This window comes from Littorina saxatilis, linkage group LG12 (assembly GCF_037325665.1).
Source record: "Littorina saxatilis isolate snail1 linkage group LG12, US_GU_Lsax_2.0, whole genome shotgun sequence".
Taxonomy (NCBI): domain Eukaryota; kingdom Metazoa; phylum Mollusca; class Gastropoda; order Littorinimorpha; family Littorinidae; genus Littorina; species Littorina saxatilis.
This window is the reverse complement of record NC_090256.1, coordinates 63257230-63279689: the sequence shown is the minus strand read 5'-3', so window position 1 is coordinate 63279689 and position 22460 is coordinate 63257230. Positions and strand designations below refer to the sequence as shown.

At 43.8% G+C, this 22460-nt stretch overlaps 2 protein-coding genes across 6 annotated transcripts in view; one reads left to right on the top strand and one right to left on the bottom strand.

Annotated features, from left to right (window-relative positions):
- Positions 1–2715: 2715 nt before the first annotated feature.
- On the top strand, positions 2716–14497 carry LOC138982521 (tubulin alpha-1 chain-like). Of its 2 annotated transcripts, XM_070355826.1 has the most exons (8): positions 2716–2898; positions 3312–3371; positions 5851–6067; positions 6821–7122; positions 8711–8881; positions 10764–10967; positions 12202–12354; positions 13742–14497. In XM_070355826.1, the coding sequence occupies exons 2-8, from the start codon at positions 3369–3371 to the stop codon at positions 14045–14047; spliced, it is 1356 nt and encodes a 451-aa protein (XP_070211927.1). In that variant the 5' UTR covers positions 2716–2898; positions 3312–3368; the 3' UTR covers positions 14048–14497. The 2 variants fall into 2 exon arrangements, with proteins under 2 accessions (XP_070211927.1, XP_070211926.1); XM_070355825.1 differs by lacking the exon at positions 3312–3371.
- Positions 14498–15977: 1480 nt separating this feature from the next.
- LOC138982520 (serine/threonine-protein kinase tousled-like 2) overlaps positions 15978–22460 on the bottom strand; it is a 59802-nt gene continuing 53319 nt past the window's right edge. For all 4 annotated transcript variants that reach the window (XM_070355822.1, XM_070355823.1, XM_070355820.1 and 1 more), the window contains one exon: positions 15978–21301. In XM_070355822.1, the coding sequence (XP_070211923.1) occupies positions 21187–21301 (115 nt within the window). In that variant the 3' untranslated portion in view covers positions 15978–21186. The remainder of the gene's footprint in view (positions 21302–22460) is intronic.

Below are 22460 nucleotides of genomic sequence, written 5' to 3'. Positions count from 1 at the left end.
TGGCATAAATTGTAAAACACCATAGTTTAAATACACGCATGATTTCCCTTTTGTTTTTATGGTTTAAAAGCCGTTAGTTTGGCGTTTAAAGCATTCCTTGGTGTTCCAGGACACCTATGGTACCCCTCTCAACATACCTCCCCCTCCCAACCACCAACCACCACAGTCATCCCCACCCTGTGACCTCCGGCTTTGGTGCAAGTACCCCGGTCCCGCCTTTCTGAAGGTTACTGATTGTATCTCTTACTGGCAGGTAAATCTGTATTCAGTAAGGTGGGGGGAGGAGGGGGGGGGGTTATGTGTGCCGTTTATAAAATTGCGAATACTGTAACAGTTCTAGGGTAATGTACAAACACAACGGGGGACGTCAGGAGTTCAATGCACACATGTCTCTGTACCGCGGAACACATAAACATCTGCAGGTAAGCGGCAGACGAAGATACAGACGCAGCAAGCCCCCGACTCTCCCCTCCCCCCTTCCCCCCCTCTCCCCCCCTCCCCCAAGGCTCCTCCTTCCCCTCCCATAGACTAGGTCCAGCTCTGAGTATTGTCTGCGACGTCCAGCCCAACATCTCACAATATAAAACATCTTCTTCTGCAACCATGTATCTTAATTCAACCTACATATTCGTCGTGTGAAAGCCGGTCTGACAGATCGAGTTACCATGCCGTTGCTAGCTATGCTTGTTTTCTTGGCATGGTTGGTAACACATTCTGCTGTAGAGAAAAAGTACAGATGACCCCGAAATGCAAACTTTCTCATTTTGAGATAGATTGAGTCGGTATACGACGCCCTCACACATTGTGCACTGATGTAGGAATAGTCCTACATGCCAGTCCATCTCTGTGTCATTATTACTACAAACCAAATGGAATGCACACAAATCTGAACAAGTTATCAGATTCATTGTATTCTACAAACCCAGTAGTCTTGTCTCCCTTCCTGTGTGTGTGCGCGCGTGTGTGTGTGTGTGTACGTGTGTGTGTGTGTGTGTACGTGTGTGTGTGTGTGTACGTGTGTGTGTGTGTGTACGTGTGTGCCGTGTGTGTGTGTGTGTGTGTGTGTGTACGTGTGTGTGTGTTTGTGTGTGCCGTGTGTGTGTACGTGTGTGAGTGTGTGTGTGTGTGTGTGTGTGTGTGTGTGTGTGTACGTGTGTGTGAGTGTGTGTGTGTGTGTGTGTGTGAGTGTGTGTGTGTGTGTGTGTGTAAAAACTACTGGACTAGACAGATCCTCCTGAATCTTTACATTTGAATCCTTCCAGATGATACCTTCAGTGATACCGTTTTTCCTCCTTTTTTCGATAATTGTGTTTGCATGATGACGCCATAACCGGCTTTTAAGGAAAGTTGAGGCAGTAGGCCTACTGTGACAACCTTATTTTTCAACCAAATGGATTGAGCCCGTACTATGGGAATGCCGTATTTCAGCAAACAATCTTTGTATTGACTGAGTCGGGACTTGACATGACTATGACTTTGGCATTTCCGCATTTCACCTTTGACGATTTAAATCTTCTCATGAAAAAAGCAGTTCTAACCTTATCGAACACACTTGTAATAGCATTTAACAGCATTCAATGACACAGTTCGTTTGAATGGCCATTTAGCTCGCGTAAACCACACACCTGTTTTCGTGCTTTATCTAAACCCTGAGCCCATCGTGAACCCGTGTGATATGATCCACTTTCCTTTATTTCACAATTTAGTCGTCAGTTTGTGATTTCAATGCGACTCGCTGTATCTGTAATGGCACGTTATTGTGTACCCCTGAATCTAAAACGCAACACTTGAACGGCTGCGAGTCACACGAACTAGGCGGTGGCGGTTGACCGTTCAAAGAAACTGGCGCTGTGCAGAACATTCGTCTGCTAGCATGAGGAAACACGTCAAGCGTGACACGCTTCCGGGCTTTTCTTTTTTCAAACTTTCAAAACTTCGAATTGTACTGATCTTGTCTTGCTGAAAAAAGAATGCTTTTATGATTTAAGAATGTTTGTGTAACAAGCTGTCAAATTATTATTGAGATTTCAAAAGTTAGGTCTAGCACCAAAACGAAAGTTACTTCATCATAAAATCCTTCGCGTCCGTCATTCAAGGGACGTAACCACTCGGCGCACCTTTACAAAATAATCGTGTTTTGGGGTGAAAGCTATTGAATTTCACCACGAATTTCCTTCACTTGCAAGAAACTGCAAGCTTTTCTCCTTCAATAGGTGTACCGTTTTGGGAGGATAGTCAGTGTGGATTTTAAGCGAGATCGGCAACGAAGCCGGTGAGAAAACTGAGTTCAGGATTAATCTGAGCCTTCGTTACACCGGCACTGAGATTAACTAAATGTTTTGATATCACTTCACGCGAAATAATTTTTTCTTTCCAGCTTTCTTATCATCGTCTTCTTCTCAAGTTCTTCTACCTCCTACAGCCTCTTCTCCTGCTTCTACTATATATGTTTCTCAGTTGATCCTCAGTTCGATAGCACAGCGAATATGGTCAATTTGTTCCAACAGGTGGCACTCCGGCACAATCGTTCTCAGTTGCCGCGCGAACCGCCTCAGACTGGTACCACCACCACGACGAAAATATAGCTTTCTGAGGCACACACGCTGTGCCACAATAACGTTACCTTGGCAATGGGGCAGAATCATCCAATCAAATTCTCTCTCGTGACCTTTCAACTCAGTGTCACCTGTGACCTTTGCCAAACTGCTTGGGGTTTTTTCTGAGGGCGAATTGAACCTACAAGTGTCTGGCGCCCTTGGGTCGTGTTTAGTGTGATCGTTGCTTCTTTTTCTCTCACTTCGGGCGCTTTTTGCTTGCGTGAGGGACTTGGTCAGTGTTTCCTTGGTTTTATCTCCTGTGAGTTCAGAGTTTCAGTTACGTGAAAATTAAATCAGTATGGTAAGTAGAAAGTTATCTCAAGTTTGCATTGTATGTATTGAGTCTTTTTCCATGTTATAAAGCCAGTGTGTTTCCTCACTTGTTTAGTGACGGTCCTACCAAAGACGATGCTATACGTCTCAATAATAATTATTTCACAACTATTTCTGTGTCAATATTATTATTCGATTGTCCATATCAGTTTTTCCCTAGCTTTTCAGTATTTCAGTTCGTAAAGGGCTTATGCATCAGTTTTTGAAAGGGCCGATAATCTTTGTGTCATGCCTAACTGACAAGCTCTTTTTCGTGTTTATGTCTGTTGTTTGTGTTGTGATAAGAAAATGTCATCGACAGTCGATTTTTATCTCTGTGTATATGTTTCTGTATTAACGTCACATTTTTACCCTTTTATCTCATAATCTGCATGCGTCAAGTTCCTTAATCCGCGCATATCAATGTAAGCAACCGTGGCATAGTCTGCAAACAAAGGCATGGTAAGTAACATTAAAAGGTAACCGAGTTTGCTTAATTAACTTACGCATACAAATTAAATTTAAGCCCACTTAATTATCACTGAACTTACGTACTATAATTAGCTCAGTGAGAACCACGTAAAGGGAGACGATAATTATGTCAAAACGTAGTAATTTTCAGTAACCGAAACCCCAAGTCAGCAGCATTTGTTTGTAACCCTCAGGCTGGTGCTTTTCAGTTTTCTTTGCATAATGATGTCAGACGTAGCGCATAATCTGCAAGCGGTTCAACCGATCTTTCGCTCTCAGATCAGAACGTGCCGACAGTAGTACGAAAAGAGCAACAAAGCATTCGCACAAAAAGTGCGATGGCGATGGTAAAAAGGAGATCGAGGTTCCTACTTTGGAAATGTGCCAGTCAGTTGCCGCAGTTGCACATAGCGGTTCAGTGTAGTGTGTTGTTAGTCGGCTGAGACGAAGGTTAGTGTCAGGAGAAGGTTAGAGGGACAAAGGCAGATAACCGAACAGTGCATACCGGTGCCAGAACAGGCTGCAACTGTGCCATGTGTGATTACCTTTTGCATTTCGGTACGATGAGTTTTCCTGTGTGCGTCGGCAGAGCACATGTGTGACAGTGTCGGTAGTGCATCAAGAGCATTGTGTCAATATATACGTGCTCTCTCTGTCTCTCTGTCTCTCTGTCTCTGTCTCTGTCTCTCTCTCTCTCTCTCTCTCTCTCTCTCTCTCTCTCTCTCTCTCTCTCTCTCTCTGTCTCTCTGTCTTCGTCTCTGTTTCTCTGTGTCTCTGTGTCTCTGTCTCTCTCTTTCTCTCTCTCTCTCTCTCTCTCTCTCTCTCTCTCTCTCTCTCTCTCTCTCTCTCTCTCTCTCTCTCTCTCTTTACGGTAAAGTGCCGATTTACTGACATTACATCATTATTTAATTAAGCTACCCACAGATATGGGTCGGTCAACTTGATCCCACCGATTCCACGAATTGACTTGTATAAGACCAGTCGTGCTTTTTCGGGTACTTCAGTTTGGAATTCGCTTCCATCATCCTTTAAGCACTTAAAGTCATTAAAAAGTTTTTAAAAATGTGTTAAAAAAACACTAATGTCTGAGTAGTTTAACGTCTTTTGATTTACCACACTTAGTATTACGTCAAAGATATGCTGTGCATTGTAACTATGTTCTGAACATATTTTTGTTATACTATTGCTACATGTTCGATTGCTACCAGCTTGTATTTATAATTACCTGCATAGTATTCATTTGATTTTATGAATAACCACACATGTATGCTCTTCATGCCTCATCTTCATCATCATCATTATCATCATCATCATCGTCATCATCATCATCATCGTCATCGACGTGCTGAAGTTTTTCGATCTCCTTTTGTTGGTTAACTTTTTAACTTTTTAATTTTTAATTTTTTAATTATATAATTGTGTGTCTATGCGTCCCAAGGACAGATTGTAAGAAAAGGCGTAGCCTTAAATCTTAATCCTTGTTAAAGGTACTGAACTTGTCAAATCCAGGTGCACGGAGTCCCTGGGGCTTTTAGTCATACATCAGGCAGCTATCCGTTAGAAGAACTACCAAGTTTCATTGACTTGCACCCAAAGAGTCAAGAACTGCGATTTTTTTACGAATTCATTTCGTACTCGGACCCGGCTGGTCTTGACCTATTTTTGGATCTAAATTCAGATCAGGTAGATCACCACATCATGCACAAAAAGACACGTCACTAGCAAACTATGTCAGACGTCATCATGAGTTTGTGTAAAACAAAATGGAGGTCGGAATCACTCAGTTGAATCGAACTCCGACCAAACACCACGTAATAACTAGGTTAATTTATGCACTCGCGTGAACAAGAAACTGTCGAGCTTCACAGATGTCGTCGTTGGGTAGTTTTGGGTTTGTTTTACTACCATATGAGGATTTTTGAACTGTAAATGCACTCAGCTGCAACAAAAACGCAAAACGAAGGCTGTGAGCTGCACTGTGCCTTTAAATAAAGTTCAATTCAATTCAATTCAATTCTTTCTCATTCCATCTCTGTGCCTCTCCCTATCTCTCTGAGTTTAAATATCTCTGTCTGTGTCTTTTTGGGGTTTTGCATGCAGTTCGGAACTGAATCTAATCGCTAGTAGATTAATATTTCCGTGAAAATGTCTGTCTGTCTGTCCGTCCGTCCGTCCGTCCGCTCGTCTGTCTGTCCATACGTCCCGGTCAGTCTCTCTGTCTGTGCTGCCGGTTCATGCATGGGCCCGGTTCATGCAGTGTGTGTGTGTGTGTGTGTGTGTGCGGCTTGTGTGTGCCGCGTGTGCGTGTGCGTGAGCGTGCGTGCAAGCTCACCGCGCTCGTGTGTGTGTGTGTGTGTGCCACGGTGTGCATACGTGCGTGCAAGTGCGCGCGCGAGTATGTGTATTACTTTATTTGCTTCATCATCACTTTCCTTGCTAATTGCTATTCCGTCACCGCGCTGGCGAGCAGCGTGAGTGTATTTCAGTGCACGTGGGGCAGGCTGGGGTGCAGATCGGCAACGGGTGCTGGGAGCTGTACTGCCTGGAGCACGGGATACGACCAGATGGGGTCGTCACGGAGAACTACACAGGGGGAGACGACTCCTTCAACACTTTCTTCAGCGAGACGGGGGCCGGGAAGCACGTGCCGAGGGCTGTCTTTGTGGACCTCGAGCCCACAGTTGTCGGTAGGGTCCTTCTGTTCTTCAGGGCTGAGGAGGTCAGTGCACGAAGCGAGACTTGGTGCCACCAGATCGCTGCCGGCGGGGTCGAATGTGTTTAAATTAAGATTTGTTGTGATTACAATCAGACCCCGCGCTTATTCCGTCCCAGTTGGACGGCACCCAGTACCGCTTCGCGCAACTCGGCCCAGGAGTGCTGTCCGCGTGAAAGTGGATAACTGGGTGTGACCCAAGCAATGAGGGCCCCAAAGGGGGGGTATCATCACGATCACGGGAAGGGAAATTTTAGCTTTCACGATCACAGTTACCTTGATTTTTGTCAATGATCACCGCAGTCAATGATGAAAACAAATGACGATCACGATCACGAGATTTGATTTTTTTTGTCATCATGGATCACGGGCAAAGTCCCATCACGATCACAGAAATGGAAATTTCGGCAATCACGGTCACAGAAAGATAAAAAAAACGCCAATCACGATCACGATTTTAAACTTGACTAAATGTAAAAAATGGTGATGTGACTTAGCTAAGAATGTCCCAAAGATGGTCATAGCAACGACAAGACTTCTTCTTCTTCTTCGTTCTTGGGCTGAGACTCCAACGTTCACTCGTGTTTTTGAACGAGTGATGTTTTACGTGTATCACCGTTTTTGCCGTTCAGGCACCTATACGCCGCTTTCGGGGAAGCATGCTGGGTATTTTCGCCCGTGTTTTTACAACCCACCGAAATGACAAGACAATATGACCTCTTCACAGACGAGGTGAGGCGGGGACCCTACAGACAGCTCTTCCATCCGGAACAGCTGATGACGGGCAAGGAGGACGCCGCCAACAACTACGCCAGGGGTCACTACACCATCGGCAAGGAGATCGTGGACCTGGTGATGGACAGGTTGAGGAAGCTGGCTGACCAGTGCAGCGGTCTCCAGGGCTTCCTCATCTTCCACTCGTTCGGGGGAGGGACAGGGTCCGGCTTCACCTCCCTGCTCATGGAGCGGCTGAGCGTCGACTACGGGAAAAAATCCAAGCTCGAGTTCGCCATCTACCCTGCTCCTCAGGTAGGAGTCAAGATGGTGGTGGTTGAGTGGGGGGGGGTGGGGTAGCGGGGGAGGGAGGGGGATTTAAGTTGGAGTTCGCCATCTACCCTGCTCGTCAGGTAGGAGTCAAGTTGGTGGTGGTTGGGTTGGGGGTGGGGGTGGGAAAGGGAGGGGGAATTTAAGCTCGAGTTCGCCAACTACCCTGCTCGTCAGGTAGGAGTCAAGATGGTGGTTGGTTGGGGGGGGGGGGGTTGAGTGGCGGGGACGGGAGGGGGGAATGAGTGAGCGGGAGAGGGTGGAGGCATTTAATTTCGGGGGATTCGGGTGCTGGAGGTGATGGTGATTGTGACTACGACAAGAAGTCTACCCTGCTCCTCAGGCACGCGTGATGATGGTTTTGGTGGGGGAGGGGGTGGTACGGGTGGTTGTAGTTTTGATGGTGTTGGTAGTGGTGGCAGTGGTGTTTGTATTTGTGATTACGGCAAGTCAAGATGGTGATGTTGGGGATGGGAGGGTGGGTAGTTGTGTGAGTGGGGATGTGGGTGATTGTGGTGTTGTTGGTGTTGGAACTGGTCGGTGGTGATTGTGACTTCGGGAAAAAGTCCCAGCTTGAGTTTGCCAAGTACCCTGCTCTTCAAGTGTGAGATGAGTTTTAATTAAGGAACTTTCTCTCTTTTACCGTGATACGCCTTAAAAGTGAATAGTTTTCAGAGTAGGCCGAAAACAACCCAGAGAAAACGATACACACACAAAAACCCACCAAGACTGCTAAGTAATTGGAACGTTTAATTTTGTTTTTTGATTCTTGATTTTTGAACGTTTGCAACCTCTCTGCTTTTAAAGAATCTTCTTCTTCTTCTTGGCGTTCGCAGAGGTTACACAATCAGTCCAGCACTGGTGATAAATGTTGTCGTTTTCTCCAATTCCTGTCGACTGCCGTATAGTTTGGTCTGCAAGGGAGTTGGTGACGGCCACACTTCTTTTCGTTCCTCATCTAGTAAGGGACATCGCTGTAAGATGTGTTCCGCTGTTTGGTCCTCTTGACCGCAGGCACAGGTTGGTGATGGCGCCAGCTTGAACTTTCGGTTCATGTGAGCATTGAGCCTGTTGTGGCCAGTACGCAGCCTGATGAGGTTGACTTGCTGCTCTCTGGACATTGTGTGGTAGTCATCTCTGTTTGTCCTTGGCCTCATCAATGCCTTGATGATTGTCTTCTGCTCACTAAAGCTGACACTGTTTTCAGGTTGGTCTTCCACGGCTCCTTCTTTTGCCAGCTCATCTGCCCTTTCATTTCCTGGTATCCCACAGTGTGCTGGTATCCACTGGAGGACAACTCTTCTGGTTTGTCTGACCATCTGTAATGCTTTGGCCAGCTGTGGGAGTTTGTCGTTCTCTAGGGCCTGAAGGACTGAAAGGGCGTCCGAGAGGAAGACAACTTGGTAGCAAGGGTCTGCGGAATCCTGAACGAAGGAGGCGGCCTTAAAGAATAAGATTGATGCTGAATCAGTCTTGCATGGCCCCATGCGGTCTTAAGCTAAAATTTAAAAAAAATACAAATTTTAAAAAAATAAACCAACAAATAATCAAGCAAACACATTATTGCTGGCAGGTGTCGACAGCTGTGGTTGAACCCTACAACTCCATCCTGACCACGCACACCACCCTGGAGCACTCGGACTGCGCCTTCATGGTGGACAACGAGGCCATCTACGACATCTGTCGCCGTAACCTGGACATCGAGCGCCCCTCCTACCAGAATCTCAACCGTCTCATCGGCCAGGTGGGACGCGCACCCGTCACGAAGATTGTTCGCTTTTCGCGTCAGTGTTCACTTAGTTTGTCCTAAAGGCCTTCCTTATAATTCAGCCCGACGTTGACTTCGTGAAGACTTCGCGAAGTCTTTTTACTCAAATAATTCAATGGCAAAGCTTTGTGCAGCGACCTTTGTGAAGTAGACTTCGAGAAGTCTTTTTACTCAAATAATTCAATGGCAAAGCTTTGTGCAGCGAGCTTTGTGAAGTAGACTTCGAGAAGTCTTTTTACTCAAATAATTCAATGGCAACGCTTTGTGCAGCGAGCTTTGTGAAGTAGACTTCGAGAAGTCTTTTTACTCAAATAATTCAATGGCAAAGCTTTGTGCAGCGAGCTTTGTGAAGTAGACTTCGAGAAGTCTTTTTACTCAAATAATTCAATGGCAAAGCTTTGTGCAGCGAGCTTTGTGAAGTAGACTTCGAGAAGTCTTTTTACTCAAATAATTCAATGGCAAAGCTTTGTGCAGCGAGCTTTGTGAAGTAGACTTCGAGAAGTCTTTTTACTCAAATAATTCAATGGCAACGCTTTGTGCAGCGAGCTTTGTGAAGTAGACTTCGCGAAGTCTTTTTACTCAAATAATTCAATGGCAAAGCTTTGTGCAGCGACCTTTGTGAAGTAGACTTCGAGAAGTCTTTTTACTCAAATAATTCAATGGCAAAGCTTTGTGCAGCGAGCTTTGTGAAGTAGACTTCGCGAAGTCGATTCGCCTAATTATTATCAGGCTTTCGCGTGCAGGCAGTTTGGTGGCTCACACCGTCAGTCTCAGATCGGGCCAGGCCCTTACATGGGAAAAGACCATCCCTCCACTGCGTCCCATACCAAATATCAGTACCCTGCTCGCGGCTTCCTGTGATATTTGTGTGTGATTTAGTTTCTTTAAAAGACAATAGTGCGATCTTTACTAAATAAATTCATGAAAACAAATGCCCACTGTTCACACGGAGCACCCATCAGGCTGTTGACTTTTAAGAATAAGAATAAGAATACTTTATTATCTCATAGAGAAATTCAGGCGTGGTACGTGTCCACCCCCCGCGGGTTAGGGGAAAGAATTTACCCGATGCTCCCCAGCATGTCGTGAGAGGCGACTAACGGATTCTGTTTCTCCTTTTACCCTTGTTGAGTGTTTCTTGTATAGAATATAGTCAATGTTTGTAAAGATTTTAGTCAAGCAGTATGTAAGAAATGTTAAGTCCTTTGTACTGGAAACTTGCATTCTCCCAGTAAGGTCATACATTGCACTATGTTGCAAGCCCCTGGAGCAATGTTTTGATTAGTGCTTTTGTGAACAAGAAACAATTAACAAGTGGCTTTATCCCATCTCTCTCTCCCCCCCCCCCCCCCCCCCCCCTTTCCTCGTCGCGATAGAACCTTCGTGGTTGAAAACTGACGTTAAACACCAAATAAAGAAAAGTACGTGTCCAAGTGGAGGGATGGCCTTATCCCTTGTACAACCCTGGCCATGTTTGAGATGATGAGTCGAACCGTTGTCACGGGAAGGAGTGTTTCTTTCTTTATTTGGTGTTTAACGTCGTTTTCAACCACGAAGGTTATATCGCGACGGGGAAAGGGGGGGGGGGGGGGGGGGAGATGGGATAGAGCCACTTGTTAATTGTTTCTTGTTCACAAAAGCACTAATCAAAACATTGCTCCAGGGGCGGGAAGGAGTGTGCCTTTAAACGGATATTAACATGAAGGACTATAAGCCCACATATTTATTTATTTTTTAAGCCCGACTGAAGTTGACATCGCGAAAATTCAGTGCCAGAAATTCGTGCAGCGAGCTTCGTAAAGTAGACTTCGCGAAGTTGACTTCGCCCAACTAATATTAGACTTTGCTGTCCTTATAGGTCGTCTCCTCCATCACGGCCTCTCTGAGATTTGATGGTGCCCTCAACGTGGATCTGACCGAGTTCCAGACCAACCTGGTGCCCTACCCCCGTATCCACTTCCCCCTCGTCACCTACGCCCCCGTCATCTCCGCCGAGAAGGCCTACCACGAGCAGCTGTCTGTGTCGGAGATCACCAACGCCTGCTTCGAACCCTGCAATCAGGTGAAGGACTTTTCAGTTGAATAGCCGTCTTGCATTATAGGCCAGCCCCGCCAAATCGTGTTACCTTGCGTGACCTTGCGTGGCCTTGCGAGATTTGCCTCTGCCTGCACACACGATACACGTATACACATTATAAAATTAAAAATCCCACTCTATACAGGAAGCATGTCCAAATTTATATAATTCCCAGAGTCAACGTTGTGCAGACTCTCCTTGGTGTTGGTATACACCCCCGGCTTATGCAACGCATTCGCCTTATAAATATCCCAAGTTCACGGTAAAAGTCTCAGGGCTTGCAAACATGTACAGTACCCGGCAAAAGAAACGCAACTCCCTCGCGCCCACTGTTGCAAGTGATTTTTCGTCATTTTCTAATTGTCGTAAAATATTTACCAGATAAAGCACATCAAAAAGGAAGACTGATTTGTGGAGGTTATTTTACTGGCTGTACGATTAATGCATATTATTTGATCGGTTTTTTGTTTAACCTTTTCATAAACTGTGTGTTACAGGGCAGAGCTCAAGCGAGTAGCGATTGCAGGCGAACGTGTCACTTCGACACGCTACAAAAATCGTAAAAATGCTTCTCTTTTTTTTTTCACCAGGTAAAGACAGTTGTGGAGAAAATTCATCTCTCAACATGATCATTTGATTTGAATTAATCGCCAAAGCGTAACATAATTAGAAAAATGAACATAAATCACTTAGACGGTGTTTAAAAGGGTTGGTCGGGGAAAATCATGTTGAGAGATGAATTTCCTCCACAACTGTCTTTACCTGGTCGAAAAATATGCATTTTTATGATTTTTGTAGCGTGTCGAAGTGACACGTTCGCCTGCAATCACTACTCGCTTGAGCTCTGCCCTGTAATACACACTTTATGAAAAGGTAAAAAAACAGAAAACGATTAAATAATATGCACTAATCGTACAGCCAGTAAAATATCCTCCACGAATCTGTCTTCCTTTTTTATGTACCTTATCTGGTTCATATTTTACGACAATTAGAAAATGACGACAGTGGGCACGGATGAGTTGCGATTCTTTTGCCAAGTACTGTACACACACATGCACACAAAAAGTAACAAACAAACAAAATGGGTAGTGCCGCAGTATGGCAAATTTCTTTCCTCAAGGATAAGGCGTCCTGAATTTCCGAGAATGTACCCCCACAGGACTATAAAAATAATACCAATATAGCAATAATCAACAGTATCAATTTGTGTCTCACGTAGATGGTGAAGTGTGACCCCCGTCACGGCAAGTACATGGCCTGCTGCCTGCTGTACCGTGGTGACGTCGTGCCTAAAGACGTCAATGCTGCCATCGCCAACATCAAGACCAAGCGCTCCATCCAGTTCGTCGACTGGTGTCCCACTGGGTTCAAGGTGGGTACGCTGCTCGGAGGCAAAATATAGCTTTTAAAAGTTTATCTTTTGTTAGCGGCTTCTAGTCTTAGCCCTTTGGGTGTGAAGCCGAACAATAGTCTTGTAAAACCGTGTGTGAAACCAGTGTGAGTGTATTTTCAACTCCAGCAGCCCCAACAGAATCATCAACGAAGAGCTGTACCAAAGGACAGGACAGGAGTCAGTTGACAACCAGATCCTCAGGAGGACGAGGGGCTGGATTTGACACACCCTCCAGCCTCAAGCCTGTCCTTAGCTGGGCGAAGTCGACTACGCGACGTATACTTCGCGGAGCTGGCTGCACGAAGCTTTAGCACTGCGTTTTCGGTTACTAAAGAAGACTTCGCGAAGTCGACTTCGGGCTCAATGAAGGACCGCCTTAAAAGTAATGTGTTTGTTTGTTTGTTTGTTTGTCTGTTTGTTTGCTTAACGCCCAGCCGACCACGAAGGGCCATACACATCAGGGCGGTGCTGCTTTGACATATAACGTGCGCCACACATAAGACAGAAGTCGCAGCACAGGCTTCATGTCTCACCCAGTCACATTATTCTGACACCGGACCAACCAGTCCTAGCACTAACCCCATAATGCCAGACGCCAGGCGGAGCAGCCACTAGATTGCCAATTTTAAAGTCTTAGGTATGACCCGGCCGGGGTTCGAACCCTCGACCTCCCGATCACGGGGCGGACGCCTTACCACTAGGCCAACCGTGCCGGTTTTTAAAAGTAATTGGACGAAGCCGACTTCGCAAAATCTACTTCACGAAGCTCGCTGCACAAAGATTTGGCTCTGAATTGTCGGTAAAATGACTTGGCAAAGTCCTCGTGAAGTCAACTTCGGGCTCAATTAAAGACAGACTTCAGGAAGTCAACATCGAGTATCACCAACCAGGCTCTGACTTGGATGCCCGCAGGAGAAACGGTGAGGGGAAGGCCAAGACACACCCAGAGGCGAGACACTGAGGCGCAGAGCTGAAGAGACAAGAATGCAGCTGGACAGAGGAGGAAAGGACAGGACAGAGTTGAGTCGGATGGACAAGCGGCCTCGATGGCCTATGGTCTTCAGGGGACAAAGGGTCTCAGTACCATGAAATAACTGACCTTGCCTTCAAGTTGAAGGAAAGAGCCGACTTGTCATGGTTCTGGTTGGCGTTGACACAACTCGACTACTTCAGGTTTTGTTATGCCTGTGGAAAGGGAATCCAGAAGGGATGGGACAGGCATCATTTGCCTTTTCCTTCTTTTTTTGTGCAGGTTCGAGCAGGATGATGCAATATTGTGTCTTACACCACAGTTCTGCATCAAACCTTAACACTTGGGACAACCTCAATCTTTTCGTCTTTCCATTTTAACTCTTTCTCCACACAGGTGGGCATCAACTACCAGCCCCCAACCGTCGTTCCGGGAGGTGACCTTGCCAAGGTACAGCGTGCCGTCTGTATGCTCAGCAACACCACCGCCATCGCCGAGGCCTGGGCCCGTCTGGACCACAAGTTTGACCTCATGTACGCCAAGCGTGCCTTCGTCCACTGGTACGTGGGGGAGGGCATGGAGGAGGGCGAGTTCTCCGAGGCCCGTGAGGATCTAGCGGCCCTGGAGAAGGACTACGAGGAGGTGGGCATCGACACTGCTGACGGAGGGGCGGAGGAAGATGGCGGCGTGGAGGAGTATTAGTGTGAAGAAATTGTTTGTATGTTTAAAGTGGCGTGGTATGAACTGACGCAATTCTGTCAAAATCGTACAGTTAAAGCTTTATATATTAAAAAAAAAGAAAAGGTGTTGGCCTTGGTGACACTTTTTAAAGCCTGGAACAAAAACGTTAGCTTTGATTTGAATTGCTGCTCCAAGATTTAGTGTGACAAGACATTTAACTAAATGCAAATACATTTTATCTAAATGTTTTATCTGTACATACATGGCTGCATGAACAGACAAATTCTTTTCAGAACCACTTTCAAGGACAAATTCTCAACACTTGAAGGTGCATAATGAGCAGGATCGAGTACTTTTGACTGTTCAGTGTTGTGTCGGCCTTTTCTGTGATAAACTGTAAAATGCAACGGCATCTGTAAAAGCTTATCAAAATACTCCAGAGATTGAATAAAGAAGTTATGAGATAGAAGGAAAAAATGACTTTAAAGGTGTTTGAAGTTTTGTAACAATCTTGTTTCATTTGTGTGGTTTTTACATTTAGTCAAGTTTTGACTAAATGTTTTAACATAGAGGGGGAATCGAGACGAGGGTCGTGGTGTATGTGTGTGTGTGTGTGTGTGTGTGTGTGTGTGTAGAGCGATTCAGAGTAAACTACTGGACCGATCTTTATGAAATTTTACATGAGAGTTCCTGGGTATGGTATCCCCAGACGTTTTTTTCATTTTTTCGATAAATGTCTTTGATGACGTCATATCCGGCTTTTTGTAAAAGTTGAGGCGGCACTGTCACACCCTCATTTTTCAATCAAATTGATTGAAAATTTTGTAAAGCAATCTTCGACGAAGGCCGGACTTCGGTATTGCATTTCAGCTTGGTGTCTTAAAAATTAATTAATGACTTTGGTCATTAAAAATCTGAAATTTGTAATAACATTTTTTTTATATAAAACGATCTAAATTTACGTTCATCTTATTCTACATCATTTCCTGATTCCAAAAACATATAAATGTGTTATATTTGGATTAAAAACAATCTCTGAAAATTAAAAATATAAAAATTATGATCAAAATTAAATTTCCGAAATCGATTTAAAAACAATTTCATCTTATTCCTTGTCGGTTCCTGGTTCCAAAAACATAAAGATATGATATGTTTGGATTAAAAACACGCTCAGAAAGTTAAAACGAAGAGAGGTACAGAAAAACGTGCTATGCAGCACAGCGAAGCCACTACCGCGCTCAACAGGCTCGTCAGTTTCACTCCGTTTTGCACAAGCGGCGGACTACGGTCATTGTGAAAAAATGCAGTGCGTTCAGTTTCATTCTGTGAGTTCCACAGCTTGACTAAATGTAGTAATTTCGCCTTACGCGACTTGTTGTTTCTTTATCTTGTGTTTTATCATTTGTGTTTATTTTCAACCAAAGATACTTGAGATTCTGTGTACATCATTGCAATGGAGAATCCATCCCTCTGTTGTTGTTTTCTTGTGCATACACTAATTCACTCAAAGAAGAAGAAAGAGGAAGAGTAAAATTGAAGAGAGCAGAGAAAATGAATACAAGATGTCCGTCAGCCTCTCTCTCTCCCTGAAACACGCTCACACAAAAAACGGGGTAGTGATGAGCGAGTTAGTTGTTGCTTTTTGGGTCCAGCGGACCATATAGGCCAAATCAGGACCCCAGTGGTGAGTGAGAGCTTTCAAGGTCTAATACAATCCTGAGACTATTTTCTCTCCATTAGTCTCATACAAACACAGAAAGAACTTTCCACAAGCAAACACGCTGAAAACTACATATTTCAACGAACAAACACACTGAAAACTACATATTTCAACAAACACGCACGCTGAAAACAATATATTTGAACAAACAAACAAACACGCTGAAAACAACATTTCAACAAATAAAGAAACACACTGAACATATTTCAACAAACAAATAAACACACTGCAGACTATTTTTGTGCAGACTGAACCCAGTCTGAGTATTCTTTATTACACATCGGTCTACAAGTCACTTCATCCTCATACACATTTTTCAAGCGCGACACGCTTCACTTCACTCACACTCCAATGGTCATCACAACATAATGCTCAGCTTTGTATACCATGTCCAATCAAGCCATCAGACAAAAGGTCAATCAAAAGTCAATGTACAGGTACTAGGAGGGAAAAGGGGACACAACCTCCCTCCAATGATAACACTGTCTCAGCCAAAAGAAACGATATCTTACAAACATATTATTTATTCAAATGAATATGTCCAAGGGAAAAACAATAATTCGGTTGTTGTCACTGGCAACCGATCAATCAAAAACACATACAATCACGTGTCATTTGTTTGGTGGTGATCATTTTCTTGACCCTTCAAGGACAGATCATTCTTTGCAAGCTCATGCTGAAAGTGTGTTTTGACTTCATAAGTATATTCCAAATGAACACTGGCAACATGTCACAGCAGATATCGTATAAATGCAAAGATCCAGGGTGACTTTCAGGAATTATGACTTGTTGACATTAATATCAAATTCAGACTCAGGTGTTGGTGCTATGCTAATAACTACGACTACAAGTCAATTCATATTTCTGTTTGATCATAACTTGGTCTAAACATTGATAGGTTTGTTGCCTTCATACAAAACTGGCAGGTAAACCTATCTGCTTGTTAAATGTACTCCTAACATTGAATTTTAATAGATTCTGATTTAAGTAAAGTTTTGAGGCAGAACTTTGCTTGAATCATTTTTTTCTCAATATTGAATGACCTCAAAATACTATTTCAACACTTGCTGTCCTCGAGTAACTTAGTACAGAACTTGAAAACGTAGAATGCGAATTAGGAATTGTGAAAATGCTGTGGTGTTTTAGCACCGTATCTTACTATCGGTCTCAGCAGTTACAAATTTATTTGGGCATAATTTCTGTCACAACAAAACTGATTATTAAAAGCTTAAAAATTGTTGTTCTGAGATACACAAAAATGTATATCTTCTGGGTTAAAGGTGCAATACTACACTTTCCTGGTGAAAAGAACTGCACTAGAGTGTTCAAGATTTAACGAGTATGTTTTAGAGCACAGTTATGTGATGTTTTTCAAAGCCACTTGTCTGTGACAAACGGAAATCAGTGGTGCCTTGCATGTGACCCTGACTTGGAAGCAGTTAAGAAGTCAACTGTGCCCTAAAACATGTGCACCGAGTCTCCGTTTTATTCGAAAACACTGTGCAGGGTTTCTGTTGTGCGTTACCTTTATATCAGATAAAATGAACTCCTACCCCCAGGCCAAAAGAGATCTGCGGACCTCAGTCTGCATAGTCTCCCTTCAATTTTGCTTCATAATCATTTAAAACATGCTATTGATTTTCTCTGAACATGCCAAGTCGTATACACTTTTAAAGTAATTATCTCTTTGCAATTAATCATATAATTAATAACATGCTTTTTCCTGTTTAATCAATAAAGAAAAAAATAAATATGTTACTAAAAACCCCTGCGTCATGCAGACTTATATATAAGTGCTAGTTGCATTCATTTTGTTGGGCCAATCAAGTTCACGCCCAAAGAAAGCACATGGGTGAAAAAATGCTGAGTTGTAAGAGAATAAAATCAGTCACAAATCACACTCCCAAGTTTAAAACACCAGTTCTGCTGGGTAAATTTCGGCTCAGAAAAAAATACACTACATGTACTCGTTATTTTCTTTGTTTTTCTTCTCTTGTCTGAAAGGGGACACTGACGCCGCAAAGAAAATATAATACCCTTTCTGTCTTCACTTCTTGTGCAACTACAGAACGTACTACAATAAGGACACATTCTACTGATCTACAGATTCTCACTATGCACGGACAACCTAGAAGTCTCTTCTTTTTTGTGTGCCCAGACACAAGAGCATGCACCAAATAAGGGATGACCACAAAGAAACTCACAAAACACACAAACAGGTCTTGTTTTCTCCCTGGATTCACAAATGCTGTGTCAATATAATTTACACATCCACTCTCATGCATGCACCGATATGAAATAAAGCAGAGAATACTTTTTCTTTGAGAAAAAAATGACGCTGACGGCACAACTGACTCTGAGTCATACCTGTTCTGCTCATCAACCAAGTCAGCATGTATGTATAGTGTTTCTCCTTTTTTTTTCAAAGGTGTGTTTCAGTTTCACAGAGACTGTACGTACGACACTGAACGACGAAAATGTTAATGATGAATACCATGGTGGCTTTTATTGTCTCTGCCAAGGACCACCTCCAGTGATAGGTGATGTGTTTAAAGCTCTTGGTGCCAGACTGAGGAGGACTGTCAGAAGATTATCACATCAGAATGCCACTAGTTCACTCCACAGTACCAGCAAATGGGGTGAACAACCTCAACGAGAGAACGAAAAACAAAACAGAAGGGCGACAACAATGCACAGTATCCAAGTGGGTGGGTATGAATCTTGGTTGGAGCCGGTGGATCTTTCCATCACTGTCTTCACAACTCAAATCTCTCTTCTCAGCAACTGCAACTGGCTTGCTGAATATGGTGACGAACAATTAAGGAATCTTCTGTTCTTGTTAATTATAAATTAAAATACCACAGAAAATGACAATTACAGTGTACTCCTGCATAAACGTTTCAAGGAAATATTTGCTAACAATTTCATCACAAAAATTATCGGACATTTTTAGTCTTTTTTTCTTTCTTTCTCACCTGTCATGGTGTTTTTCCGGAACTGCAGAAAAATTAACACACTCACGAAGATAACAAATGTCCATTCAACAGTTAGGTGGATGTGTAATTCCTTTCACCAGGAGATCAGAAAACAAATCGTCCACGTATTGCTCAGGTTTAACCCAGTAGGAGTGAAAGACGGATTTATCCTTGTTTTGCTATGAAATTACTCTGAAAATGTTTAACAGATTCGCTCTTTCACATTTAAAAGCAAGTCACGTCCTCTCCCAAAGTTCAGAGACAACAGTCACCCTCATTATAGAAACAAAACAAAAACATCTGTTTTCATCAGAATGAACCAGTAGCCTCATCCTTCAAGTGATAGTCCCTCAGAAAGGCCAATTTCACACAAGCCCACCTTGCAGCGTGGAAGTGTGAAAATGCGGATAGATTCTTTCCACTGGCTTGGTCAAGTCACACTCACGTATGCTGCATCTCCCCCCAAAAGTGTGGAGCTTTGAATTCAACAATTTCTGAAATAGTTACAGTCAATGGCACAACAAGCAGCTTTTTTTGTTGTTCTAGCATTCTCCCTGTGACTGCTGGCAGCAGAAAAATATGGCTCAAATTATTCGGCACATTTCTCTTTCATTTGATTCCTCGTCATGTTCCCCATTCTCTCATTTTTGTGGCAGCAGCATTGGATTTGTCTTCTTTGCGCATGTCTCAAATCGGTCACACTCACCCTTCGCGAGTTATTGCGAGTGTATCTCCAATGTGTCACTTCAACCCCACTTCTACAATACACACTCTCACACACGTATGTCATGATCTGTTCGTGAGAAAAATAAAAGTAACTTAAATGATTCTACATCGGTTTCACACAAATATCACTCAAAAGGGATAACCCAAATACATGTACACATTTTGCACCATTTATACAAACAACCCCACCACTGTACAAGTTTCATAATACCCTACATTCACCTGAAATGTATATGCCTGCGTGTTATGGCTTCACAATCACACATATTATGGGATGCATTTACCTACATCTGCTTGCTTGTGTGTACAAAGTGTGTCCCGTTCACACACACACACACATCCACACTTGACATACATGTTTAAACTTGCATACATCTTCAACCTGTTTTCTTCAAATTTTTATCAGCACACAAAATGCGGCCACTCTCTCTATGGCATAGCTTCTTCTTCTTCTGGGTTTCAGGGCAGAGCATCTCAACTGGAGCTACTCACACAAGTTGATTCACAAGCTCCACATGAGTACAACCAATCTCAAAGTATAGATCATCTCTGATTTGTTACAAGGTCTTCAGCCAAAGCATATAACATTGATTTCCACAAGACTGCACCCAAAAGGGCCCCCTTTGTTTCAATTATTTTTTTATATTTTTTGTTAGCAGAGGTGAGCTATCTGATGCTATACCATTACTGAAAATCAGCCAAACACATTCTTGTTGATCTGCTTCTGTTTAATACATTGAAACGCAGAAATCACACTCACACACGTTTCAAACATTGAGATCACATCTCACTAAAAAAAACTACACATGAAGACTAATCAGTTAATGTTACACATCAAAATCTCCCTTTCTCCCACAGTTACACTGACCTATCAAAGTGTTCCTCCCTCCCAAACAGGCATGTACACAAACACATCAAAGTCATCTTTACCTTATCTCTCACCGACACATACAAGTCTTCCTGCCTCACACAGTAACACAGCCACATGAAAATCTTCCTGCCTCACACAGTAACACAGCCACATGAAAGTCTTCCTGTATCTCACAATTACACTCACACGTGAAGGTCTTACCACCTCAGTCATACTGACACATGAAAGTTGTCCATCTCTCACTCTGTTAACCGCAAGTCTTCCTATCTCTCACAGTTACACGGCCACATGAAGGTCCTCCTATCTCTGAAAATTACACATGAAAGTTTTCTCACAGTAACACTGACACATTGAAGTCTTCTTATCTCTCACAATTACACATGCAAGTGTCCTCACAGTTCGACGCACACATTATAAACTCTTCCTACTTCTCACAATCACACAGGAAAGTAGTTCAACCTCTCTCCGTTACATCAACACATGAAAATCTCTCCATCTTACGCAAGCAAAAAATCTTGCATACAACTAAAAACCAATCCTCCCAGCACTCTCCAGACAGCGGGGCGAAGAGGTGAGCCACAGAAATGAGCCGGAATCCACAAGGAAGAATAAAACAGGGCCTCTTACCAGTAACAAAACAGCCCTTTTTTTTTTGTCCAGAAAGACTCAGCGGGCGGGTCCCGTCAAGGGTCACTTGTCAAAGCGCTCACCCGACCTTGGGGCCAGTGATTCGGGCCCCACAAAGTCTGAATCCGTGCCCGTTGTTTTTGTCATCGCAGGTTCAAATCCCTGCTAACGTCAGAATGTTTGTATGCGTGTACGTTTGTGTGGTATATATGTGCGTGCGTATGGGTGTGTGTGTGTGTGACTAGGAGTGTTTCTCCCCGAAGGTGAAGGAGGGGCTTGGGGAGGAAGCGGTGGCGATAGCAGCACTGGCCCCTCCTCCCAATCCCACAAGGCTGTTTGAGCTGTCGTTACCATGTCTGAAACAGTAGCAAGAAAAAACAGTTATAAGCCGTTCCCACTCTTGCATGGCAATTTTCCTAGTTTTTATAAGGACCGTAAAATCTGGAGTCTCGAGTCTCAGATACAGTGGAACTACCCTTCTAAGAACAAACACAAAAACTAAGAAAATCAGGTCTGAAATTAAAAGAAGGGAAGTTGTAGAAGGGAGGTTTGTTTGTTTGTTTGTTTGCTTAACGCCCAGCCGACCACGAAGGGCCATATCAGGGTGGTGCTGCTTTGACATATAACGTGCACCACACACAAGACAGAAGTCGCAGCACAGGCTTCGTGTCTCACCCAGTCACATTATTCTGACACCGGACCAACCAGTCCTAGCACTAACCCCATAATGCCAGACGCCAGGCGGAGCAGCCACTGGATTGCCAATTTTAAAGTCTTAGGTATGACCCGGCCGGGGTTCGAACCCACGACCTCCCGATCACGGGGCGGACGCCTTACCACTAGGCCAACCGTGCCGGTCAGTAGAAGGGAGGTAGATTCACTGGTGTTTTCAATTAAAAAAAATGTAAGAAGTGTGGGTTTGAAAACGAGGAAGTCTTCACTAGGAGGGGGCCTGGGTCTTAAAAGAGGAGACCCACAGTAGAAAGACCCACCGTACTTTTCCCACTATAAAGCCATACTTTTTGCTTTTCTTTTTTTCACTTAAAATCGTGGGGTCGCCTTAAACACGACGTCGCCTTATTCTCGGATAAAATAGGTTTCACGAGCACTGTGAACTTGAAATCAATGAGCAAGCTGGCATCATCGAAGCAGACGGTCAAGCCGACAACGCTGTAGCAGACGACGATACCGAACCGGAAACAGAAGATGAGGACCATGAAGCCAGGGCGTGGGCCTCTTCGCTGGCAGTTCTTCGCTCAGGAAGGCTGGCAAAAGTCCTTGATGCTGCATACTGGAGATCGCTGGACATCTTTATCAATTTCTACCTGCAGGATGTTGCCGGTACGCGACAGGACGGCAGTAATTCCCTACAAGCCCTGGTAGCTGCAGGCCAAGTCTTGCCTGCTGTCTGAAGTGAGTGTTTTTTCCCACCACCTTTATTAGCAATCTGCTATATATGTGAGTTGGATTAAGATATGTAATTTAATCAAAAATTTTAGTAGTAAATTTTCATTT